Source organism: Zingiber officinale, chromosome 7A (assembly GCF_018446385.1).
Source record: "Zingiber officinale cultivar Zhangliang chromosome 7A, Zo_v1.1, whole genome shotgun sequence".
NCBI classification, from domain to species: domain Eukaryota; kingdom Viridiplantae; phylum Streptophyta; class Magnoliopsida; order Zingiberales; family Zingiberaceae; genus Zingiber; species Zingiber officinale.
Window position 1 is genome coordinate 93,337,955 of NC_055998.1, and position 27,834 is coordinate 93,365,788.

The 27,834-nt window shown below is 39.7% G+C and overlaps 1 protein-coding gene across 2 annotated transcripts; it reads left to right on the plus strand.

The window, feature by feature from the left end:
• Positions 1 to 4,404: 4,404 nt before the first annotated feature.
• LOC122001807 (cysteine--tRNA ligase CPS1 homolog, chloroplastic/mitochondrial-like) lies at positions 4,405 to 16,306 on the plus strand. Of its 2 annotated transcripts, none has more exons than XM_042556747.1 (7): positions 4,405 to 4,773; positions 14,687 to 14,829; positions 14,920 to 15,201; positions 15,273 to 15,398; positions 15,466 to 15,663; positions 15,731 to 15,832; positions 15,903 to 16,306. In XM_042556747.1, exons 1-7 carry the CDS (start codon positions 4,413 to 4,415, stop codon positions 16,134 to 16,136), a joined length of 1,446 nt encoding a protein of 481 aa, XP_042412681.1. In that variant the 5' UTR covers positions 4,405 to 4,412; the 3' UTR covers positions 16,137 to 16,306. The 2 variants fall into 2 exon arrangements, with proteins under 2 accessions (XP_042412681.1, XP_042412682.1); XM_042556748.1 differs by lacking the exon at positions 4,405 to 4,773 and adding an exon at positions 6,025 to 6,890 and having other exon boundaries at positions 7,298 to 14,829.
• The last annotated feature ends 11,528 nt before the right edge of the window (positions 16,307 to 27,834 follow it).

A 27,834-nucleotide genomic window follows, 5' to 3' on the forward strand; every position in this document is an offset into this window, starting at 1 on the left:
TGCCTGCTACTTGCTGAGCTATAAGATGAGAGTCTAAATAAACAACCGCCCGAGCGGCTTCGACATGTTGAGCTGCTTGCAGTCCTGCCAATAATGCTTCGTACTCTGCCTTATTATTCGTAGCTCTGAAATTTAACCTGACAGCCAGCTGCAGGATGTCTTCCTGAGTGGATATCAGGAGGATCCCAACTCCGCTTCCTTGCTGAGTAGACGACCCATCTACATAGATCTTTTAAGTTTCTTCGGAGTCAGGTTGATGAACCTCCATTAGGAAATCTGCCAGAGCCTGTGCTTTAATTGCGGTTCGAGGCTAGTACTGTATGTCATATTCTCCCAACTCAGTAGCCCATTTGATGAGGTGACTTGCTACTTCCACATTAGTGAGAGCCTTACCCATGGTGCTGTTAGTCAGGACTGTGATGGGGTGTGTTAGAGGCGAGCCATGAGTACCAATCTGTAGACTAATTTGTCCAGGGCCATGTATCGGGGCTTGGCCCCTTTTAATAAGTGGCTGAAGAAGTACATTGGCTGCTGTATATCATCCTGCTCTTTTACCAACACCGCCCCCACAGCCTTAAAGGTGGTTGACAGATAAACCCAGAGTAGCTCTCCAGCAATAGGCTTGAACAGCGAAGGTAAGGTCTCCAGGTGCTTCTTTAATTCTTCGAAGGCTTGGCTGAATTCTTCGTCCCATTGAACTTGGCTGCTCTCTTGAGTACTTTGAAGAAAGGTAGGGCTTTATCCGCAAACTGGGATATGAACCGAGATAGTGCAGTTATTCAACCCACCAACTTCTGAGCTTCCTTCAGATTCTGAGGCGCCTTCAGATCTCGAAGGGCTCGAACCTTCTCAAGATTAGCTTCAATCCCTCTCTTAGTAACAATGTATCCCAAGAACTTTCCCCCTCAATCTCCAAACAACCATTTTAAGGGATTCAATTTTTGCCCATATTGTCGTAGTGTGTCATAGGTTTCTTCTATGTCAGCGATAAAATTTATGGCCAGAGTGGATTTGATGAGGATGTCATCCACATAAACTTCTATATTTTGCCCTATTTGATCCCGGAATATTTTATCCATTGATAATTTGTATTTTGATGCACTATTTTGGCTATGATACTTGGCATTTTATACTCTCTCGTATACTTAATTCTGCATTTATATCATGTTTTATGAGTTGAGATTTATTTGGAGCATTGATCTAATTTTTCCTATATTTTCTGGTATTTTATCTAAAAGATACATCTTGTTTTGCAGGGGAGTAATTTGGGCCGTTGATCGGGATCAAATAATCCAAGGGCTCATGTTATTCTAAGTTGAATCAAGAAGAGCCAAATCCAATCAAACCCAATCCAAAAGCTTCAATTCAAACCCAATCTTAAAGCCCACTTTTAAAAGCTCAATTCCACTCATCTTATTGGATCCGGATCTTCTCATTAATCCAAACCCAAAATCCCATTCCTTCCCAAACCCGATCCACTAAGAAACTTCCCTTACCTCACGCACGGCACAGAATCTCTCTTGGCTCGCGTTTTCCTCTTCCAGCGGCGGCTAGGGCACGCAGCCACCTCCCCTTCTTTCTTCTCTCCGGCCGGCGGCTTCTCCTCTTTCCTTCCTTGCCGCCGGCCGGTCCTCCACATCCTTTCCCTCTTCCTAGCGTCTGCATTGGCTAGGGCACGCGAGTCCGACACCCTTTCCTCTTTCTCCCAATCGAAGACAACGAAGCCGACGGCGGCGATTCCAGCGGATCTGTAGCAGCGACGGTCATTGAGCATCACCGGAGAGGTTTCTCCGACGAGGTTCTCCATCCCCTCGCATTTCCTTCGAGTGAGTATCTGCCCGACACGGTGAAGAAGGCAGAGACTTACCGACGGTGGCGAGTTCTGGGTTCTTCTCCGGCATCTCTCCATTCTCTGCTCCTTTGTATCCCACATCCATCTTGCATTCCAGTCGGGATCTCTGCTGGACACGGTGGAGAAAGCAGTGGCATCTCAACAAGGATTCGAGTTTGGGTCTTTCCGAGCATTCGTCACGTTCCTTGATTTCCAGCCAGAGCTCCAAGCTTCACTGCCTGAAACGGTGAAGAAGGCAGCGATTTAGGGTTCTAGCAGCAAATATTTCCCCTTCGCCGGAGAATTTCCAGCCGGACTTCTTCCAAGCTCTGGTACCACACAATTCATATCTGCCGGGCACGGTGAAGAAGGCAGCGTAGGGTTGACAGACCTTGGAAGATTTCCTTCATTCAGCAGATTTCTTCCGGAGAGGTTTCTTCGAGGATTTCACGCTTCCACCGCCGTTGATTACAGTTCCGACCAGTAACGTCAGCTGTCCACCGGATCCAGGAGTTTTCCGAGTGACAGCGGTCTTCTTCCTCGGTGATTCTGTAGTGACAGACAGAATACTTTATTGTGTTTGATTGTGGAGAAGTGGATTGGTTAATTAGGATTTATTTGTTGTTCTTTGTTTCATTTTATAGTTAAGTTCTTATGCTTGTTTAATGTGTAGTTGTTAGTTTAATTTCGTGTTCGATCTTCTTATGATGCATGTTAATTAGTTTTGGTACTTTGTTTAGTTCATTATGTATGATTGTTGATCTTGTATCATAGCGTGACAATATGGTATAAGTTTAGCTTTTATGCATAATTAGGTTTCGTATAATTGTCTTTGAGTATTGTTTTCTTTATTAATGTTTCTTGGATCCTCATAGTGTAGAGTGACACTGCATTATGAGTTTATATTTGCTGTTTAGTTAGGATTTCCTTATTTGCATTAGGTGTAGAAATTCCAAAACAAAACCTCATTGTTCGATTTTGTCTGAGAGCAAACGTCCTATCATTGTTTCCACGTGAGAGACGACCCGGTCCTCTACTATACTATCTTAGTGTAGGTTAAGGGGTTCGGTCGAGTATAAATGAATTAATTTGATTTACGAGTGTGACAGATTCGTTGTCAAATTTTGGCGCCGTTGCCGGGGAGATAGTGGTGTTCGTTTGTTTTTAGACTGTAGATAGTTTTATCTTGTTCTTGTTCTTGCTTTTCTACTTTGTTATTTTATTTTTCTTTAGACTTAACTGTTAGTATCTCCTTTTGCTCTGGAACTTTGCAGGTTGAAGGAAAGGAGTGAGAGGAGTAATACTAGCAGTTACATCGTGAATAAAGACCTATTTTGGTTAATTTCATCATTTAGACCACCATTTTAGTTTTTCTATATTTTGCATTTTATTTCAACTTTATTCTCTCTTATTTCTATTTCTTTGGTGGTTGCAAAAAAAAAATTCAAAAATGTTGTTAGGGCTTCATTATTCATTGCTTGTATGTATGCGTGCTATCTTGTATGTTTTCTTGTGTCTTTTGATTATATTTGCATGAGTGTTTCAGGTTAGACCAGGGAATCTCTTTTGTGTAATCAATTTCAGTGTGTTCAGGACTTCAGATCTGTTAAGTAAAATGAAGAATAACACTGAAAAGACTCTGAAAGAGCTTTGGGCACCAGATTTGTCAGAGGATTCTTTTTGTATTCATCATTCTGATTTGGACGCAGACTTCGAGTTATGGAAAATTGTACATTTATTACCGAAGTTTCATGGGTTATCTGGTGAAGATCCCAACAAACATCTACATGAATTGGATACGGTGTGCTCTTCATGGAATCCACATGGCATATCAGGTGAAGATGTCAGACTTAGAGCATTTCCATTCTCATTGGCGGATTCTGCAAAAGATTGGTTGTACTGTCTCCCACCCAACTCTATTACTAGTTGGTTTGAGATGAAGAGATTATTTTTGGCGAGGTTCTTTCCTGCTTCTAAGATTGCAGCTATTCAGAGGAGTATTTATGGAATCCAGCAATTCACAGGAGAACCATTTCAAAATTATTGGGATAGATTTAAAAGACTTGTTGCTAGTTGCCCTCAGCACCAGACAAGCGATCAACTTCTGATTATGTACTTCTATGAGGGATTGTGTCCCATGGACAGAAGTATGGTTGATGCAGCTAGTGGAGGGGCTTTAGTTAACAAGACATCTACTCAGGCTAGAGAACTTATTGAGATTATGTCTGCAAATTATCAGCAATATGAGACTAGACCGACGATTACCGAGGATGTTCATTCCTTTGCTAGTGTACTCCCTACCAGGATCCAGTATTATCAGCCTGATCCTCAGCTTTATCAGATCCATCAGCAGGATAGGTATAATTTAATTGCAGGATTCGAGTATAGGAGCACACAACAAAGGAATTCTGAGTGGTCTCAACATTATCAGTCATATCTTCAGCATCAGCCTGAGCAGCATTTTAGGGAGCAGTTACAACAATTCGGACAACATCGAGAAACACAATTCCAGGAAAGAACACAATCATCAACACAGTTACAGTTGCAATCAGATTAACCTACTGCATCGATTTTGAAGGAGATGAATTGTAGAGTTTGTGATTTGCCTTATCCTAATTATGCTTCTCTGCATGATTCTTCTAGCTTTTTACATTGTGATGTTGTAGTTGATCCTGATAATATTTTTGTTGATAATATTGTTGTTCCAGATAGTCTTGATGTTGCAGGTGTTGCATTTGATGATGGAAGTGTAGGGGAGACCCAAGAATCACTTCCTTTGACTATTCCACCACCAGCTGAGTCAGTTGAGTCTGTAGATGTACCTTATGACGATGGAAGTGTAGGGGAAACTCAAGAATCACTTCCATTGGTTGTACCTGATCCAGAGCCCGTTCTTTCACCTGACCAAGATGATGTCACATTCACTATACTAGAGCCTCCAGGTATCTTTCAGGATGGTAAGGTTGATATTTCTTTTGAATCTTTAGGAAATTCCATGGAGGTAGTTCATTTTGATTATAGTGGATGTGATATATTTCTTGATTCATGCTCTGTTGATTTTGTTAATATTTATAGTCCTTCTCACATAGCATGCGTGCAGGATTTTGTGTAGGATTTGCATCCTCTTTTTATTTCACAGGAATTTTTCAGATATTTCATTTGTAGTAAATCATTCAAGGATGCATACTACCACTTGAAGAAAGCCCTAACACTGTATGCAATAATGAAGCTTCTGGAGTGGACACTCCAACTGAACCGTCTTCGGCCACCGGAGAAAATTTTTAAGGAGGCTAAGGTGGAGGGAGCATTCCTCACTTCACCTACATTCATTCCACTTCCAGATTGGCTTCTAGAACTGAATCGACTCCGACCGCCAGAATTTCAGGGGAGTCTGTTCCATCTTATTTCTTCTTTCCCTTTTTGCTTGTATATATTTCTTTACTTTGGTTACTTTGTTTGCTTTATTTGCTTTTGCTTAGTAGTTCATTTTTAGTTTACTTTGTCGGTTTTCATAATAAATTCTCTATACATTCTTTTTATCATCTTAGAAATTGTGAAAGCTAGTTAAATTTGATTGTTTTATTTTATGATTTATTGTCATGATTGGATTCTTGGATTGCATGTGATTACAACTTGATAATGGATTTCATGTTGGTAGATTGAGATGATAATTTTTGATATACCTAGTGAGGATATTTTTAAGCCTATTATTCCTATTGATGTGTGATGCACTTGTGGTTAATGCTACTCTAGAACTTGCTTAATTCTTTCAAGACCACATTATCATAGGTTTGCATGATTTTTATGAAGGCTATCTCACTTTCTTTTATTCATCCCTTTTATTATCACGTGCTTCTTGAATAAATTCATCTCATTTGTCATATCCTTCTTTTCTCTCTTCCATTTATTTCCATTTATTTCACTTTCTTACTATCTTGGGATGTGGATATTTTTGGATGTTACATAATGAGTATTTTGCCCGGGATGGTCAAAAGTTTAAGTGTGGGGGAGAGAAATAGCTTAGTAGAATTTTAGGAGAGGCATAGGTGAACCATGCTTGATCACCATAGGTAAACCATGCTATTTATCTTTTTATTTGAGCTATTGATGATGTTATATAGTGATGCACATCGTGTTGAAAAAAAAAAAATCAGAAATGAAAAAAAAAATCAAACAGAAATGGAAATGAAAAAAAAAAAAGAAAGAAAAGAAGAAAAAAAAAAACAAAACAATAACAGAAAAAGAAAAAAAAAAGAAAAAAAAAGAAGGAAAAAAAATGAAAAAAAAAACTTTTCATGATGTGCTATTTTTATATTCATATGGGGTAGAATTTTTTGTTAGTGATAATCTTTATTATAGCGATATTGAGATTTTATTGCATATCATTATTGTATTTTCATTGAAAGGCTATAGTAGAGATTGTCCACATGTTTATTGGATTTGTAGCTTGGTGCTTTGACATGTTGTGCCATTTTTATTCATTTGTGATAGAATTTTTGTGAGTGACAATTTTTACTTTAGCGATATTATGGTATTATTGCATATCAAGTGTAGATTTTTAGTGTGAAATGCTAGAGTAGGAGTTGTTCATATTTTTATTGTATTGGTGAAAGGTGATAGAATTTTTTGTGAGTAACAATCTTTATGGTAGCAAAATTTGGATTTTATTGTAGATCATGAGTGGACATTTATTGAAAAGCTATTGTAGAGATTGTTCAAATTTTTATTGAGTTTTTAGAGCTAGCTTGGAAGTTAGATGAGATACTTTTTTGGGCATTGTTCTATTGAACTCATCTATGCAACATTCCATTATGTCCATGTCTTCCACCAATAACTTGTTTTATCTTCTTCACTTCTTCTCTTATACTATCATTTGCTTGATTCATGTTTCCCTTATGTTTCAAATAATGCCTTCATTATTTTATTGTGCACTCTTATGTATGTAGTGGTGGAGATTAGAAGAACATCAAGCTTATGGTAGTGCATTTATCATGAGTAGCTTGAGTGAGCTCCACTATTGCATGTATTGAGAGGAGAGCCACAATCACTCGCTTTAGAGGTTATTTTGTTATCATCCTCAATTTATTGATTATGGATTGAAGTTATCATGCTTGTTAATTAGTGTGTGAATTGAATTCATGAATGCTTTGGTCGTTTGAATTTGACAATTTTAGATAACTCTCTTTCACTATTTTTTATATATGATTGAGAATTGCTAGGGGAATGCATTTTGTTATTTTCTTCTTTTGTTTACTTGCTCGAGACGAGCAAAAATAAGTGTGGGGGAGTTGATAATTTGTATTTTGATGCACTATTTTGGCTATGATACTTGACATTTTATACTCTCTCGTATACTTAATTCCGCATTTATATCATGTTTTATGAGTTGAGATTTATTTGGAGCATTGATCTAATTTTTCCTATATTTTCTGGTATTTTATCTAAAAGATACATCTTGTTTTGCAGGGGAGTAATTTGGGCCGTTGATCGGGATCAAATAATCCAAGGGCTCATGTTATTCTAAGTTGAATCAAGAAGAGCCAAATCCAATCAAACCCAATCCAAAAGCTTCAATTCAAACCCAATCTTAAAGCCCACTTTTAAAAGCCCAATTCCACTCATCTTATTGGATCCGGATCTTCTCATTAATCCAAACCCAAAATCCCATTCCTTCCCAAACCCGATCCACTAAGAAACTTCCCTTACCTCACGCACGGCACAGAATCTCTCTTGGCTCGCGTTTTCCTCTTCCAGCGGCGGCTAGGGCACGCAGCCACCTCCCCTTCTTTCTTCTCTCCGGCCGGCGGCTTCTCCTCTTTCCTTCCTTGCCGCCGGCCGGTCCTCCACATCCTTTCCCTCTTCCTAGCGTCTGCATTGGCTAGGGCACGCGAGTCCGACACCCTTTCCTCTTTCTCCCAATCGAAGACAACGAAGCCGACGGCGGCGATTCCAGCGGATCTGTAGCAGCGACGGTCATTGAGCATCACCGAAGAGGTTTCTCCGACGAGGTTCTCCATCCCCTCGCATTTCCTTCGAGTGAGTATCTGCCCGACACGGTGAAGAAGGCAGAGACTTACCGACGGTGGCGAGTTCTGGGTTCTTCTCCGGCATCTCTCCATTCTCTGCTCCTTTGTATCCCACATCCATCTTGCATTCCAGTCGGGATCTCTGCTGGACACGGTGGAGAAAGCAGTGGCATCTCAACAAGGATTCGAGTTTGGGTCTTTCCGAGCATTCGTCACGTTCCTTGATTTCCAGCCAGAGCTCCAAGCTTCACTGCCTGAAACGGTGAAGAAGGCAGCGATTTAGGGTTCCATCAGCAAATATTTCCCCTTCGCCGGAGAATTTCCAGCCGGACTTCTTCCAAGCTCTGGTACCACACAATTCATATCTGCCAGGCACGGTGAAGAAGGCAGCGTAGGGTTGACAGTCCTTGGAAGATTTCCTTCATTCAGCAGATTTCTTCCGGAGAGGTGTCTTCAAGGATTTTACGCTTCCACCGCCGTTGATTGCAGTTCCGACCAGTAACGTCAGCTGTCCACCGGATCCAGGAGTTTTCCGAGTGACAGCGGTCTTCTTCCTCGGTGATTCTGTAGTGACAGACAGAATACTTTATTGTGTTTGATTGTGGAGAAGTGGATTGGTTAATTAGGATTTATTTGTTGTTCTTTGTTTCATTTTATAGTTAAGTTCTTATGCTTGTTTAATGTGTAGTTGTTAGTTTAATTTCGTGTTCGATCTTCTTATGATGCATGTTAATTAGTTTTGGTACTTTGTTTAGTTCATTATGTATGATTGTTGATCTTGTATCATAGCGTGACAATATGATATAAGTTTAGCTTTTATGCATAATTAGGTTTCGTATAATTGTCTTTGAGTATTGTTTTCTTTATTAATGTTTCTTGGATCCTCATAGTGTAGAGTGACACTGCATTATGAGTTTATATTTGTCGTTTAGTTAGGATTTCTTTATTTGCATTAGGTGTAGAAATTCCAAAACAAAACCTCATTGTTCGATTTTGTCTGAGAGCAAACGTCCTATCATTGTTTCCACGTGAGAGACGACCCGGTCCTCTACTATACTATCTTAGTGTAGGTTAAGGGGTTCGGTCGAGTATAAATGAATTAATTTGATTTACGAGTGTGACAGATTTGATGAGGATTTGATGAGGATTTGATGAGGATTTAGTGTAGGTTAAGGGGTTTGTTTAATATAAATTTATGGCCAGAGTGGATTTGATGAGGATGTCATCCACATAAACTTCTATATTTTGCCCTATTTGATCCCGGAAGATTTTATCCATCATCCTTGGGTAGGTAGCTCCCGCATTCCTCAATCCAAAAGGCATGACAGTATAATAGAAGGTATCATCTGCCATGATGAAGCTAACCTTCTCCTGATTATCCTGCGCCAAAGGGATCTGGTGGTATCCCTGGTAAGTGTCGAGCATGCAAATCCTTTCGCATCCTGAAGTTGAGCCCACCATCTCGTCGATCTTGGGTAGTGGGTAGCAATCCTCAGGGATGGCGCGGTTGAGATCTCGGAAGTCGATGCAGACTCTCCACTTATTGTTAGGTTTAGCTACTAGGACCACATTAGAGAGCCAGGACAGAAATTGTACCTCTCTAATATGACCTGCTTTCCTGAGCTGGTCCACCTTAGCTCGGATGATCTTATTTTGCTCGGCCGAGAAGTTCCTCTTCTTCTGCTTGACCGGTCAAGAATCAGGCAGAAGGTGTAATCTGTGCTCAGCCACCTCGGGCTTGACCCTATGTAGTTCTTCGGGGGACCAAGTGAAAATGTCTCTATTGCGAGTCAAGCACTAGACCAGGTCCATTTTGACTTCGATAGGCTGGTTGCTTGATATGCGGGTGAGGCTTTCCGAGCGATCAGGATAGAGCTGGACCTCCTCCCAAGGGATAGACTCCTCTGCTATAGGCAAAGGCTCCTCTTGAATGACGTGGATCTTGCCATCCTAGGTTCGTTGAGCCTTGCGAGCCTCCACCTTTACCATGTCAATGTAACACCTATGAGAGACCAATTGCTCACCTCTAACTTCCCCAACCTGGTCTCCCACAGGGAATTTGATCTTCTGATGAAAAGTGGAGACTACCGCCCGAAACTCATGTAGTGTTGGTCTCCCTAGAATGACATTGTATCAGGACGGAGAATCCACCACGATGAAGGTGCTCCTCCGCGTCCTCACCAAGGGCTCGCTACCCAAATATATGGCTAGCTTAATCTGGTCCATGGGTCATACTTCATTGCCGGTGAAGCCATACAATGAAGTAGTCACAAACTGGAGTTTACTGGCGTCGATTTGTATGCCCTTGAATGCACTCTTGAATAACATGTTGACAGAGCTTCCAATATCAATGAAAACTCTAGCCACGCGACTGTTGGTGATGACGACTTTGATTATTAGGGCATCATCATGAGGAAGCTCCAGCCCCTCCAGGTGTTGCGGCCCAAAGTTGATGATGGACCCTGCAGCTTGCTCCTGACTGCATCCTATAGCGTGTATCTCCAGGCGCTGTTCATGAGACTTCTGAGCCCTAGCGGAGTCTCTATTTGTGGGTCCTCCGGAGATCATACTAATCTTGCAGATGTCCGCATTTCCCCTGTTCTCCTCTTCCGGGCTTTCCTTGACTCCTGGTTGCGACCGAGCTGCTGATTTCCTTGTCCCACATTATCGAGCAAGGGTCTACCAGACTGACCTGCCATGGGCTGTTGTTCGGCCAGCCTAGGATCCTGACCGGGAGGGAAGGGTGGTCGAGCATCCATGGCAGATGGAAGAGGTTGAGCTGGTGGTTGGGGTTACCTCTTCTCTGGCTTGTTGGCGGGAGTATATGCCTTGTCTGCCTTTCGCCGAGCCGCCTGAGTCTCCTCCACGTTGATATAGCTAGCGGCCTTCCCAAGCATCTCGTCGAAGTTCTTCACGGGGTCTCGAGTCAGATCTTGGAAGAACTCCCCCTCTATTAATCCATCAGAGAAGTCGCTCATCAATATTTCAGAGGTAGCAGATGAGAAGTCCTGGGTCGTCTGGTTAAAGCGCTTGATATAACTTCGTAAGGGCTCGGCCTACCCTTGCTTAAGAGTGAAGAGACAATGGTATGTCTTCTGGTACTTCTTGCTGCTGGCGAAGAGGCACAAGAAGACAATCTTAAAATAATGAAAACAGGTGATGGACCCATTCGGCAATCCATCGAATCATTTCTGTACCGAGCTAGATAGAGTATTTAAGAACACTCGGCACTTAATAGCGTCGCTGTATTGATGTAACAGCGCAGTGTTCCAGAACTTGCAGAGATGATCCTCCGGATCCTTACTATCATCTTACTCTCCAATGGTCGGGGGCTTGTACCCCTTCGGTAGCTTCTTCTTCTCTAGTACCCTTAGAGAGAAGGGCACTTGCTCATCGGGTTCCCCTCGGGACTCCTCTCTGAGGACTATAGCTTTCCCCTTCTTTGAGTCCCTGGGAGGGGAGCTTTCCACCATAGAGGCCTGAGGTTGCTCCTTCTTATTATAGCAGTCCGGGCTCTTATGGTAGTAGTCTGGGACGGATTCCTGATAGAAGACCCGGGAGAACTCCTCGGGTTGTTTCCTCTTAGACCCCTATCAGAAACATGAGTTGGGTCCTAGGAAACTGCAGACATCTTATACAGTCGTGAAGCAGTGGTCTGTTTTTGGAATCTGCTCATCTCTTAGCTTCCTTGAACAGTTTATACTACCCAGCCATCATGGTCACTTTGATTCGTCGGGTATCCTCCATCTTCACGCTCCAGAACAAGTGAAGAAAGTTCCCATAGACGGCGCCAAATTGATTCTGTTCGGAATCTGAGTCAGATGAAGGCCGGATGAGCTGTTGTTGACGTTGATGGAGGGGGGGGGGGGCGACTGAGACACCTTTCTCATATGCGCTTACAATAATGGACTCCCACATGGTGCTGACGGACGACGATGACTGAGCCGACGGTACCTGAGCTCTGCTCATACTCAGACAAGCACATGGGCGTTAGAGGTCAAAAACCAAGGAAAAAGTCCCCGGAGCAGGCCCTCCGACGGTCAAGTCAGGTACTTTTTCCCCAGAAGGACAGTGTACGAAGGAGAAAGAAAGTAGAAGACAAGTGCGAATGTGCGAGAGAGCATCCCTACGCAAGAGAGAAGACTTCCCATTTTATATGACAGTATGTACCTTCTAGAGCCTGACTGATGTTAGAGAATGTTGGGTGTCAGGACTTGTCGGGTGATGGGGGACACACGACATCCTCCTATAGACTGAAGAAGGTTCCATTCGTAGGTGACCGTAGACCATTAGAATATTCCCTAATATTCAGCAGTTATTCTCTGATAAGCGGTTACGATTCCCTGACTTTGTTGTCGTGTAACACCTCTTGCCCCGACCTTCTGGCCCGACCGAGAATGAATAGGGCAGCTAAGGTTGTTCTGTTGGGTATAACACCTGACCTAAATCTTGAGGGGCCGAGAGCTATGGTGAGATCATCAAGGAGCAGACCGGGAGTTGACCGACCGGGATTTAGCTCACTGAGAGAACCAGACCTGGATATAACCAAGGCGCAATAACCTGATCAGTTAGATCCAGGTCAGATATTACCCCGACTGCTTCCCATATCTTGGACCCAGGTGCTTCAGATTTTGGATCTCGGACTGTGATAACCCGACTAGGAATCAAGTGGCTGACGTAATCCCACGACCCTACTTATCCTTTCCTAACCGCCAACTGCCACGCCCCCTTGACTTTTGACTGTCACGTCCCCTTAACTTCTGATTCTTGACTTCTGACTGTCACGTTCCCTTAACTTCTAACTGCCACGTCCCCTTGACTTTTGACTGTTATGACTTTATCGGACCTCACCATTATGCACCGTATCAAACATGTTAGTTGGAACTACATAAAATTGACTACATAGATCTCTCTCCATTAAAGTATATGCAAGACAATATTTATTATTAGTAATATCCAAATATCTTAAATCAAACATATTATCTTAATTGTAGTTTTCTTTGGTCACCCTCTACCACTCACCTTCAACTCTAATCAATTCAACTAACTTAATTATAGAATTGATTGCTTGTCTACAAACAATTATTACCATTTCATTCAATTTTATCTGATTCATCATCTGTCTAAGCACTTAATTACTTACCTGATAATAATATTTTTGATTTTTTTTATAACCTCACACATCCATCTTTACCCTCCACCTTTAATTCTCGATGTAAATTGTAATTTTTTTTTTTCTTTTAGCAGGTTTAGTCATTAATGCATCTCACTTATCAATTATACTTCCAAATTATAATTTATTGGCCACTGTCCTTATATACCAGAACTGACAAGCAACGATCTCAATTAAAGTGAAGTCAGTTAGACAAATCTTATTCTAGCATTATACTCTAATTGTATTAGATAGAGTTCTCTTTTATCTCCTCTTCCTTGCACACCTTCAATCCTAATTATATTGATTGAACTTGCTGGTATTTCATATCAGCATATTTTACAATTTTATCATCGATTAGAGTTGCACTTAATTGCTATTGGACACATTTATCTTGTCTTGTAATTCACAAATTCATCTTAGCATAGTTTATCTTTGTTGCATTGACTTTATGTTTGCATTTTTCTTAAGCACCCTCACCCGTAAAGTATGGTTAGCGATACAATTTATGCATTTAGCTAAGGTGCAGTTGACAAATGCACAAGACTTTAGAAACTCATCTCCATTTTGACTGCTTAATTTGTATCTGTAATCAAAATATCAAAATATCAAAAAAAAATTAATTGCAAGGGTTCCTTTCCTAATCAATTAATTTTATCCACATTTTTATCATTATACTGATGATAAAAATCACAAATTCCTTCACGAAACATGATTTTTAGGAATTGCCTATTTAACTAGGAACAATGCATGCACTCCTTCCAATCAAAGGAGTAAATCCTCCTAAGTTACATAAAGTAGCAACATATACAACAATACCGCTCAATTATTCTATGGTCATAATATATACTCAATGCTAAAGTTAACTCTTCCTCGTTGTCATTCTCTCTTTTGCTCTTATCTTCCTCTTGTTTTCTCTTCCCTCTTCTTCCTCGCATTCACCACCAAACTGAGAACGTGAAGACTGCACTGGTACTACCATGGCCACTAACATCATTTAATGATCCTCAATTCCTGTTTCTACCAGATATGGAAAATATGTGGAATAATATAAGAATGTTTTCTCTCAAACATGTCATTCCATGGAATTCAAATAACTAAAGGTTAGCAACTATATCTTACACTAAATCACTCTATAACATGCCATCTCCTCGATTGCAAAAGAAGAATCCTCAGCATCTCCTTGTGCATTGCTCTGCCAAAGCTCTGTGCTATCCTCTCTTGGTTATGGTTGTCGAAAATGGGAGACAAACTGTATCTTCGCTCTTGGTCTCTCTCCCTCCTCGCTTGGCCTCTGGTGGCACACTGTACACTAACACATGAAGGAAAAAAAGCTAAGACCTTTCCTTCACAGTACTGTTGATTTAAATCATGATGGCAGGGATAAACATGGAGCCTCCTAATTCAATAATAGAATTTAATCTCCATAAATAGTTGGGATAAACATGGTTGATTATGCTCTTATAATTCATATAAAAAAATTAACATCCAAAAATTATTTTACGTAGTAACTAAAAATTCTTTTACTGGTCAGTTCCTATTACAAGTTTGTTGATTTGCAAATGTGCATTATGAACTTAATTGTTCATCAAAGGACATTGTTCCGACGAATTTCGCTAGCTTTGATATTTCTGGCCTATCTTTCCAACAGATTCTTGATAACGGTTATGCCTACAGACTTGAAGGGGATGTGTATTTTTCTGTTGACAAATTCCCTGCTTGGTCGACTATCTGGACGGAAATTAGAAGATAATCGATCGGGAGAAAGGGTTGCTGTGGATTCGAGAAGGATAAATCCTGCTGACTTTGCTCTATGGAAGGTACGATAAGTTTTTTGGGTTCTTCCTGTTGAAGAACTTTAACATCACCTCATAGGCTAACCATATTAAATGAATTGCTATGTGCTGCAGTCTTCCAAGGATGGCGAACCATATTGGGAGAGCCCGTGGGGACCAGGAAGGCCAGGATGGCACATAGAATGCAGCGCGATGAGTTCGACATATCTTGGTTATATGTTCGACATACATGGTGGAGGGATGGACCTTGTGTTTCCCCACCACGAGAACGAAATTGCCCAGAGCTGTGCTGCTTGTAGCAAGAGCAGCATAGCCTATTCGGTACACAATGGATTTGTCACTGTAAATGAGGAAAAAATGTCTAAGTCACTGAAAAATTTCTTCACCATTCGCGAGGTAGAGTTCAGTAAATCATTCCTTGAGTTTCTCCTCGAGTCTATTAGTTCAACTAATTATGGAATTCTCAGGTCTTAGAGCTTTACCACCCATTGGCTTTGAGGTTCTTCCTAATTGGTACTCATTACCGGTCTCCAATTAACTACTCGACAGCACATCTTGATGTTGCTTCTGATCGACTGTATTATATCTATCAAGTAAGTTACCTCCATTTGCTCCTTCACTGAGATTGGTGTGGTTGACTGTTCCCTGCGCATGGTTCAGAGCCTTCTGGATTGTGAAGAAGCTTTACACCAGCAAGCCCGTCTTAGTGATTCTCTACCACCAGAAACTCTTCAATGCATCGATAAACTTCATCTTGATTTTGAGAGTTCAATGTCAGATGATCTGCACACTCCTGTCGCATTGGCTTCGATCTCTGAACCTCTTAGAATAATCAATGAGCTTCTGCACACAAAGAAGGTACGAGTCTAAGTCCTCTCTGCGCACATAACTTTCTAATTCTATTCGGTGTTCATCCATCGAGCAGGGTAGGAAGCAAGAACTGAGAATGGAGTCTCTTTCTGCTCTGCAAAAGGGAATCAGTAATATTTTGAGTGTTCTTGGATTAGTTCCTTCAAATTTTTCTGAGGCAAGTACTTTTGTATTATGGATATGTCTAAAGTTAGTATCTCGCTTACCGACACATTTTAGTATAACAGATATTACAAGAGCTGAGGGAGAAGGCTCTGAAAAGAGCAGAAATCACAGAAGATGAACTGCTGCAAAAGATTGAAGAAAGGACATCGGCGAGGAAAAATAAGCAATACGAGAGATCCGATGAGATCAGGAAAGAGCTATCTACCATCGGAATCGCTCTCATGGATAGCCCCGATGGAACAAGTTGGAGGCCTACCGTCCCACAAAGTGTCGAGGAGCATGCGAATGTAACATGATTGCATTCTTTTCTCAGGCATTCACCGAAGTAGCTTCTTTTTTGTTTTTTTTCCTGCTCTCAGAACTGGCCAATTAAACATAGAAATGTAATTCTTTTTTGAAGTTATTGTTTCATGTATCCAAACACCATAAAACATGAATAATTTGACTCAAGAAACCACCTTCCTTAGGTCTTCTTCATTAGGTTTTTAAAAATTTTTGAGATTGAATAATTTAAAAAATTTTTTTTTTCTTCTTTCGTAGTAGCTGTTTCTTTCAAAGGAACAGTCTCTGCCAGTCTAGTTCTAATGGTTATACCTCTAAAAGAAACAGTGAGTACTTATACTTCCAAGGGTTATTAATTATGAAAACGTAAATATGGTAGAAGAGATGCTAACTCCCTTATATCACAATTAACAAAGCAAATTGTCCAAGCCTTAGACTCCGCAACACGGAGGACAGTTACTAAGGCTTGCTATTGGCAATTTCCTCTACCACATGGATCTTTATTTATCTCTTTTACGTTGAGATTGCTTTCTGCAGTCACAATAAGGACGGTATATGTCCTTTTTGATAATTGAATGATAAATATATCCATTTGGTATCTTTATAAATTATTTTCAAATATATGCAATCAGGAGCGTAATGAAGTTTTTCTTTTACGTTCAGAAAACGCAGATGAAAGAGAGATTGCTACTTGTGATTGTAGGATTAAGTTCACATGGATGGATTAAATCCAACTGAGTCTATATAAGTGGACTTAATCTCTATAAAGTCGGGCTCATATTTGATTAACATATACACATAACTAATTATCATTAAAGTGACTAACATGATTAAGTGATCTAATGCTTTATTGCATATAAGGAGGATTTAGATTAAATGGATATGGATTCAATGTGTAGATCCAAAATCTGATTTATTAACATTGATAAGCTGTTAATGATGATGGACTTTAAAGAGGATAGTCCCTATAGGATGAGCTTGGTATAAAAAGGATGAGACTTATGACTTAGGAATTGTTCTAGAGTCTCTTCAACCTCTTCTCTTCCTCATCAAGAGAAAGCTAAGGATTATCTCCGCCCACTCTTATAGAAGACTTTTCCACAATAGCAGGAACTCCGACAATAAGTAAGAAGCATTAGCCTTTGCGATGGATTCAGGTTAGTCATTCATGTGCTATTGTTTCTATTTGTATTGAGCTTTAGAGATTGATAGAAACTAAATTCTGTTATAGATACATCCTCTAGTTCATATATGATGTATTTCAAGTCTTACAATTGGTATCAGACCGAGGTTTGACTTATTATCAGTTTTTTAAAGCGTAAGGATATTTTTTCAACGTTTTGGCACAAATACATCAATTTTTGCATTTGATTCCATATGAATGAGCGAAATTGATGTATATTTATTGAATGTAGCTTGGATAGATTAGGATTTAACCTTTGAATCGAGTTTTTCATATTCTCTAGGAAGAACGAGATTGGCGGCGCCATTTTAGGGTAGAAAATCACGTTCAGAATTGGGTGTTTTCTGATATCAATCGATTGAGAAGGTTCCCAATCGATTCAGAATCCTGGATTCATGAACAAAATCATCTTGAATCGATCCGTTAATCAATTGATGCTTACCAATCAATTGATGTAAGGTTTGATCGATTAGGATGCTCAAGTTTGCGAACAGAAAAAGCTGGAATCGATCAGCTGATTGATTGGTGCTCACCAATCGATCGGCATAAGAAATCAATTGATTCAGACTGTCGATCGTAATAGAATTTAGAGGAAAGCTTCCGGATCGATCGATTGATCGATTGGGGGTCACCAATCGATCAGTCAATTGATTGAAGGTTGCAAGTATCAAACAGAAAGCCTCTGGATCGATCGGCTGATCGATTGGGGTTACCAATCGACCAGGCAATCGATTGAAGTTCGTAAGAATTCAACAGAATGCTGCTGGATCGATCGGTCAATCAATTGGGATTCACCAATCGATCAGAGTTCACTAGGTTGTCTATAGAAGGATTCCGGATCGATCGGCTGATCGATTGACATTAGTTAATCGATCAGACGATCGATTGGGGTAGATGAATCAGCGAACAGAAGCTTCACTGATCGATTCATGTGTGTTCAATCGATCGATCAATCGATTGACACGCGTGTGGATCGATTCACATTCTTTTTGATCGATTAAAAGGGATGTCAATCAATTGATATCACATATCAATCGATTGATAACTGAATTTAACTCAGTTTTCAGTAATTTCTTCCTGAATTCTTCTTCGCTCTTGCTACCTAATCAAATTTATACTATCGCCAAAGCGAGAACTATTGGGGAGGCTAGGAATACTAATGTAGAGGGATGTATATCCATGTTAAGGATGATTGGACCAAAGGAAAATTATTTTTTATACCGGATATATGTTTAAGGAAGCTCACAAATTAAGCTAAACTTCTTGATCATACACATAGTGTGTCGGCCCAAAGGAAGGGGCACTATGTGACCAGTTAGAGGCATTGTGAGTGATGCTAAAAACATAAGCTAACTAAGGAAACTCATGAATAAAGTATCATGCTCATAATGTGTCGGTCTAAAGGAAGGCGAGTTATGTGACAGATGAAGGTGATCATGAGTTATTTAGAGAGTACCAATAGCAAGTTACAATTTAGTCCAAAGGTTTAATGCACACTAGATATCTCTATGTATGCCTATGCAGTTGCATGTTTTATTTGTTGCATTTTTTATTGCACAAGATACATGCCTTGTTTGTGAAATTGAGCTATGTTCTTTACTTTTGTTTATGCAGTATTCTCAATGTTAACTAATTTGAACAATATGCCCATGCTTACTGGCACAAACTTTAGACAATGGAAAGAGTATATTACGATTTTATTGGGCTGCATGGATCTGAACTATGCCTTTGGGCATGATCACCCTGCACCTTTAACTGATGATTCGACTATGGATCAAAAAGTGAACTTTGACAAGTGGGAGCGATCTAATCACATGAGTCTGATGATCATGAGAATGTCAATACCAGAATATCTAAGGGGTTCGATAACTGAGAAGGAGAATGCTAAAACCTTCCTTAAGGAATTAGCGTACCGATTCGCCTCAAACGAAAAGGTCGAGACTACTACACTTCTCACGAAGTTAGTGTCCATGCAGTATATAGGGAAGGTTAACATTAGGGAGTACATTATGGAGATGTCTAACCGGGTTACAAGTCTTAAGGCACTAACGTTAGATATGTCTGAAAGTGTCCTTGTGAACCTCATCTTGATCTCTCTGCCTGCACAGTTCACTCATTTTAAGATTAGTTATAATACTCAAAAGGAGAAATGAACAATAATGAGATCATAACTCAGTGTGTACAAGAAGAGGAGAGATTAAGAGGACACATTTCAAAGTGCTTACTATGCATCCTCATCTCAATATTTGAACAAGAAAAAGAAGAAGGGTAATGGTAAAAGTAAGGGTAAACAACTTGCAGTGATTGAGGCTTCAGGGCATAAAGTGCAAAAGCAACAAGATTCAGACCCAACTTGTTTCTTTTATAAAAAGAAAGGTCATCTGAAGAAGGATTGCCCTAGATATGCCAACCGGAGTGCTAAGAAAGATATACTTATCAACTTTGTTAGTTCATAAGTCAACCTAACTACTGTACCTAATAATACTTGGTGGATAGATACTGGTGCAACTACTCAATAAGTGTAACTATGTAGGGGTTGTCTCACGAGCCGAATGCCAATTGATGACGAAATATTCATCTATACTAGAACGGGCAAGAAGACAAATGTAGAGGCAAAAGGTGTTTTTAGAGTTTGTTTAGGGAACAATGTACTTTTGAATTTGGAAAATACATTTGTAGTACCGTCTTTTAAACGGAACATAATTTCTATTCCATGTTTGGATAAATCTGGATATACTTGATCATTTGGAAATGGAAAATTTAGTATTTTTTGAAATTCTATCTTGTGCGGTATTGGTTCCTTGATCGACAAGCTATATAAATTAGACACTAAAACTCATACGAATAATTTTGTGATGCATAATATAGGTATGAAGTGTGGTATGATAAATGAGAATTCATCCATGTTGTGGCATAAGCGTTTAGGGCATATCTCTAAACAACGACTAGAAAAGTTAATGTCACTAGGAATTCTCAGTTCCTTTGATATATCAGATATTGGAATTTGCATTGAGTGTATCAATGGGAAAACAACTAACAAAAGTAATAAGGGTTCAAGGCGGAATAATGGAGTCTTAGAGCTTATACATACGGATCTATGTGGACCATTCCCTAAGGCTTCTTGGAATGGTCAATCATACTTTATAAGCTTTATAGATGATTATTCGCGATGTGGATACTTGTACCTTATTCATAGAAATCGCAATCCCTAGAAATGTTCAAAACTTTTAAAGCTGAAATTGAAAATCAACTTGGTAGGAAGATTAAGGCAGTAAGATCAAACCATGGTGGTGAATACTATGGTAGGTCTGACGGATCAGGTGAACAACATCCTAGGCCATTTGCTGATTACCTTGCTGAGTATGGTATCATGGCATAATACATTATGCCTGGGACACCTCAGTAAAATGGTGTAGCAAAGCGACAAAATCAAACCCTCAAGGACATGGTGAAAAGTATGATTATATTTTCTTCTCTACCGGAGTCCTTATGGGGTAAAGAATTCAAGACTTTAGTTTACCTACACAACAGAGTTCTTAGTAAGGTAATAACAAAAACCCATACAAGTTGTGGATAGGTAGAGCACCTAGTCTTAAGCATCTACATGTCTGGGGTTGTCCAGCTGAAGCTAGATCCTATAGGCCTAACGAAAGGAAATTGGACTCAAGAACTGTTAGTTGTCATTTTGTAGGATACTCTAAAAATTCAAGAGGTTTCAAGTTCTATAACCCCTTGAATAAATCCTTTTTCGAGACGAGTAATGCCAAATTTATTGAGGATGGTGGGAGTGATAAAGCTAGGGAAATATTATTTGAGGAGAATATGAATAATTCTAATATGGTAACTACTGATGCAGCTAATAGTGAAATGGTTACCGTCTCACATATAGTTGAAGCTGTACAGCCAGAAGGGGTAGTTGACCATGATATTCCCATGTCACCTCCAATTCATTTGGAAGGTATGCCATCTCAAATAGAAGTATTCACTCCTATGATTGAGAATGACTCCCAACCACCTTAAGATCAAGTGCCACTAAGAAGATTTATTAGAGAGAGGAGATCCACGATGTCTCATGATTATGTTTATCTCCAAGAGCATGAGTTTGACATTGGGTTGGAAGATGATCCTACATCATTCCAAGAAGTCGAACAATGCCCTCATCCAGAAAAATAGATCAATGCCATAAAGGAAGAGATGAAATCTATGGCGAACAACGACGTTTGGGAACTTGTAGAATTGCCTGAAGGTGTGAAACTCTTTGGTTGTAAATGGATATTTAAAACCAAATGGGATTCACATGGAAATTTCGAAAAGTATAATGCACGCCTAGTCAGTCGCCAAGGGATTCACTCAAAAGGAGGGCATTGATTACAAGAAGACTTTTTTGCTAGTTTTGATGAAGGACTCCCTTAGGGTAATAATGACACTTGTAGCTCATTATGACCTAGAGCTACACTAAATGGATGTTAAAACTGTGTTTCTTAATGGAAACATTAAAGAAATTATATACATAGTGCAATCGGAGAACTTTGAGTCAGATGACTCAAAGCACCTAGTATGTAAACTAAGGAAGTCTATTTTTGGTTTAAAGCAGGCATCTCATCAATGATACTAGAAGTTTGATCAAGTGGTTTCTTCATATGGTTTCAAGGAGAATCCAGTTGATCAATGTTTATACATTAAGTTCAATGGGAGCAAGTTCATTATACTTGTTCTTTACGTGGATGATATATTTCTTGCAAGCAATGATATGAGTCTGATGCTAGAAACCAAGTCATTTCTATCCAATGAATTTGAAATGAAGGATCTTGGTGAAGCATCTTTTATCTTAGGCATATAGATTGTTCATGATCGTTCGAGGTACACACTTGGACTATCACAAAAGGCCTATATAGAAAAGGTGCTCATTCGGTATGACATGTAGAATTGTGCTCCTGGCGACACTCCGGTGGCAAAGGGTGATAAACTTAGCTTGCAACAATGTCCACGTCATGAACTTGAGATCAAGAAAATACAATAATTTCCCTATGCATCAGCAATAGGGAGTTTGATATATGCTCAGGTAGGTATGCGTCCGGATCTTGTGTACATTGTGGGGATGTTGGTGATACTCCGGTGGCAAAGGGTGATAAACTTAGCTTGCAACAATGTCCACGTCATGAACTTGAGATCAAGGAAATGCAACAATTCCCCTATGTATCAGCAATAGGGAGTTTGATGTATGCTCAGGTATGTACGCGTCCGAATCTTACATACATTGTGGGGATGTTGGGCAGATATTTGAGTAACCCTGGACCAACGCATTGGAAAGCTATAAAGAGGGTTATGCGGTATCTTCAAAGAACGAAGGATTACATGCTCACTTATCGGAGATCGAGTCATCTAGAGATCATTGGATATTCAGACTCCGATTTTGTTGGATGCTTGGATAGCAGGAGGCCCACCTCAGGTTATATCTTCATGTTGGTGGAAGGAGCTATATCATGGAAAATAGTCAAACAGATGCTAATAGCCATTTCCACTATGGAAGCAAAGTTCATAGCCTGCTATGGAGCTTCTAACCGCAGGATATGGATGCGGAATCTTATCACAGGGTTACAGATCATTGGACACATTGAAAGGCCATTGAGGATCAATTGTGAAAACAAAGCTATAAAATTGTATTCCAAGAACAATCGCAATTCGTCAAAATCTAAACACATCGACATAAAGTTTTTGGCGGTTAAAAAAGGAGTTCAGAATGATCAAATAATGATAGAGCATATAAGGACAGATTTCATGTTAACGAATTCACTTACCAAGGGTTTGTCACCCAAGGTGTTTCATCAGCATGTGCTGAATATAGGGGTTCTTCCTTTTGACGAAGTACCCATTATGTAGGAATCTTTATTTTGTGTGATGCTCCATGTTCATTAACACATATTCTTTAGCTCATTATATATACTGCAATTTTTCTATATGTGTGCATATTTTTTGACTTTTCTTTGGTAAATGGATATCATATTTACTATTACGGTTTTACATTTGGTTATTGTGAATATGATATGGACTCTATTTGGAGTCATAAAGTTAAATCATGATTTACCATTGCAGTTTAACATAAGTTTTTGGTAAATATGATTTGGACCCGGATTAGGTCATAAAGAGGACTTATTAAGAATGGACACTTATAGATCACATTTCGTGCTATTCTTGTACTACACATCCACATTTGATCTATATCATTAATGATATTAGTACTGTGATTATTGTTGAGCCTTGTCACAGTTATAGTAGCTATGATTTCTTTAGTCCTGGACTAATTAGTTTAATGGACAAAATTGTTTAAAGGGGTATTTAATCTGTAGGGTGCGTTTAGTTGGAAGTTATCCTTAATAACGTTGGTTATCCATCCAAGGTTATCAACGAAAATCATGTTTGGTTTAGGTAATTGATGATTCCCGAATAATGTTCCATGCCCGAAACGTTAGTAAAAGGGACATACAACCTGGAATCGAAAAACCTCAGAAAACTGAGATTTTTCTTGATTTCGGAGTTAACGATTTTTTTACCCAAAATACCCTTGTATAAAAGAAAAATGTGAAAAAAGAAAAACTAAAGAAAAAATATAAATATAAAAATAAAATAAAATAACTTTAAAAAGGAAAAAGAAGTAAAAAAAATAAAAATAGAAAAAGTAAAAAATAAAAAATAAAAAAATAGAAAAAAAGTAAAAAAAATAAAAAGAAATAATAAAAATGTAAATAAAAATAAATAAAAAAATAGAAAAATGTAAAAAAAATAAAAAAATGTAAAAAATAAAAAATTTAAAAAACGTAAAAAATAATAAAAAAGGTAAAAATTTTAAAAATGTAAAAAATAAAAATAATTAAAAATAAAAATTTAAAAAATGTAAAAAAATAATAAAAAATTTAAAAAGGTAGGCAATAATAAAAAGTAAATAAATTTAAAAAACATAAAAATGTAAAAAAAAGTTAAAAATAAAAACATAAAAACAATAAAATAATAAAAAAATAAAAAAGTAAAAAAAAATGTAAGAAAAATAAAAAAAGAAAAAAGAAAAATAAAATAAAAAAAGGGAAAAAAAGAAAAAAACATAAACATAAAGAAAAAGTGAAAAAAGAAAAAAACATAGAATTTAAATAATAATAATAATAATAATAATAATAATATTATTATTATTATTATTATTATTATTATTATAACTGAGAGTAATACAATAAAATATTAAATTATATTATTTTTTAAAATCTTTGAATAAATAAGTATTTATTGCATTACATAGGTTGAATCAAACAATATGTGGCTATGTTTTATTCCCCATAATTTTAGTTATGTGATTATCTGGTAATCACATAACCAAGGTTATACATAATAACTTGAACCAAACACATCCATAAAGTTTGGCATATTGAGCTCAACGTAGGGGTTGTATGGTATATCAGGAATCAAGTATAGCCCAAGTGGGAGATTGTAGGATTAAGTCCACATGGGCGGACTAGATCCAATTAAGTCCACATGGGTGGAATTAATCTCTATAAGGTTAGACTTACACTTGATTAACACACACATAACTAATTGCCATTAAAATGACTAAACACGATTAAGTGATATAATGCTTTATTGCATATAAAGAGGGTTTAGATTAAATGGATATGAATTCATTGTGTAGATCCAAAACTTGATTTATTAACATTGATGGACTGTTAATCATAGATGAGCTTTAAGGAGGATAGTCTAGGATGAGCTTGGTATAAAAAGGATGAGACTGATGAATTAGGACATATTATAGAGTCTCTTCAACCTCTTCTCTTCCTCATCAAGAGAAAGCTAAGGATTGTTGTTGCCTATTCCTGTAGAAGATTTTTCTGTAATAGTAAGAATTTCGATGACAAGTAAAAAGTATTAGCCTTTATGATGAATTTAGGTCAGCCATTTATGTGATATTGTTTCAATTTATATTGAGATTTAGAGATTGATATAAGCTAAATACCTCCTCTAGTTCAAAATATATATATATATATATATATATATATATATAAAAAGATGTATTTCAAGTCTTACGGTGATGTCACACATTGGCCTCATTTACTCCTTAATTATATTATGGTTGATTTAAAAGCGGCTTGCAGATTTCAACAGAGACGACCACATGGGGATACTTAATTGGAAAAGTAATCCATAACTACCATTGAATGGGAAGACTTGGAAAAATAATCCATAGCCACCATTGAATCAGATATATTGTATTGTGCATTTTCATTAGGTTCTCTCTGTGGAACATGGCAAGGTGCAGCTTGAATTCTACTAGTAAAGTCTTCCATTGTCGTCTCTTCTGCGGATAACTCACTCTGCGTGCCAGACGGAGAAGACTTGGAATAGTAGAAAATAATAACAATGGGTGGCAGATTTCTACATAAACGACCACACGGAGAAGACTTACTAACTATCAGAATTATATTCCCTCGTTGAATACTTGGATTTGATAAGCCCTATATATATATATATATATATATAGCTATTGCAATCCCCCATCGAGGAAATTAAGCAGCAAGTAGTTTTCTAAATTCGAGGATGACTATGCCTCTACACTTGTTCTACTACTCTTTGTTGCTTTGTGGGCTTATGAGCCTTGCCTTTTCTTTGAAAGAAGCAGCAGTAGCAACACCTACACGAGGCTGCTCGGAAGTGGAACAGGACGCCCTGCTCCACAAATAGACTGCTGCAAATGGAGTGGCGTCGTATGCAAGACAATCAACAACGCAACTTTGTTCGGAGGCTACCATGTTGTGGAGCTCAACCTTCAAAATCCAAACGAAACTTTCCATACGGCCCTGCGAGGTGAGATACTGAGTCCTTCTTTGTTGAACTTGACTCGGTTAGAGCGGTTGAATCTAAGTTGGAATGACTTTGAAGGAGCTCAAATTCCACAATTCATTGGCTCATTTTTGAATCTCAAGTATCTTGAGCTTTCTTGGTCCAACTTTACTGGAGTCATTCCTTCTCAACTTGGCAATCTGTCGAGCCTTTGTCATCTTGGGTTGCAGTCAAGATGGGTTGCGACCCAAATTGCCCATCGTTTGGATTGGCTCTCAGGGCTCTCTTCTTTGAGGTACTTCGACCTTACCCAAGTGAATCTCAGTACAATCTCTCATGATCCGGTGGTAAGGACGGGGGACCCTCGTTGGCAAGAGGTCAACGACACGTGGAGGTCAATGGTCAAGAGGGTCAACCCCAGGATCAGGCTGAGCGGACTGGTAGGCCAACCAAGCATCCGGCCGACCGGACATCCGGTCAATGGTCTCCCGGACCGGACGAAAGACAACCTGACCAGGGGTCGGGTTCCCGATACTTAAGGTAAAAGAGTCTATGACCGGGCGGACAGGCCGCTCGGCCGAGCCACAGAACAATAAGGCGCAATTCCATCCGAGCACATGAGCAGGACTTCCTCGCCCGAGCCGAGGTATGTGCATTCCCGGAGGCCATGAGCGCCGAGCGGCTGGTCCGCTCGGCCCGGGAGCAGACAAGAGCGCTAGGAGACAAAAAGGATAGCTGGTAACTTTATCCTCGAGACACCTACCGCCGACAAACAGCATGGTCGGCGGCCGAAGCGGACGGAATATCGTACGGTGGAAGTTTCCACCGTCACATCCGGGATATGCTCGGACGATTGCGGAATGGCGTCAGGTATGCTTTTCTGACACAACGCTTTTCTGACACAACCCTACTGAGGTATGTTTGGGGAAGCGTGTACGCATCGAAAAACATGCCCGCACCTCCCCGGGGTCCTATATAAGGACCCCTAGATTTCGACGGAGGTATGCAATTCTCATCACTGTAGCCACAGTAGCATTACTCTGCTTCTCTTCTTCTTCGTTGTCTGACTTGAGCGTCGGAGGGTCGTCGCTAGGAAACACCTCCCGGCTCGGCTTCTTTGCAGGTTCGCCGGAGGTCCACGTCAACACCAAAGGACAGCGGAGAGCGCCACGTCCCCAGTGTCCGTCGACTCAGAGCTCGGATAGGATCAAATTGACACCATCTGTGGTAATGCACCTGAATCCGAGCAAGGAAGATGGAAGAAGCTGGACGCCAACTCATGGTGACACTCTCCCCCAAAGAGCTCGACACACTCATCCAAGCGCGAGCAGCCAAGATAGTCGAGCAACAACAAAAGGCTCAAGCCGATCGGATAGCTCAATAGGCAACATCGGCATCAGGCAGTCGGGCAGCACCAGACGACCGGCTGGAGCAGCTCTCAATATGGGGCCAAAACAAAGGGCCGACCGACACTCAGGTGGAAGCCCTGCCCGCCCCGATACCATTCCATCGAGCTTTGTTCCAAACGCCCTCGGAAGTCGCGCAGGCAACCTCGACCGGGGCTCTTCGTCCGAAGAGGCACCCCTCCGCGATGCAAGGAAGGGCAAGGTGCCACGGACAGACGTGTCCCTCGAGCGGATCAATAGACAATTCTCCGAGGCAATAATGCGCGACCCACTACCACGGCATTACGCGCCCCCGGCGATCGGAGA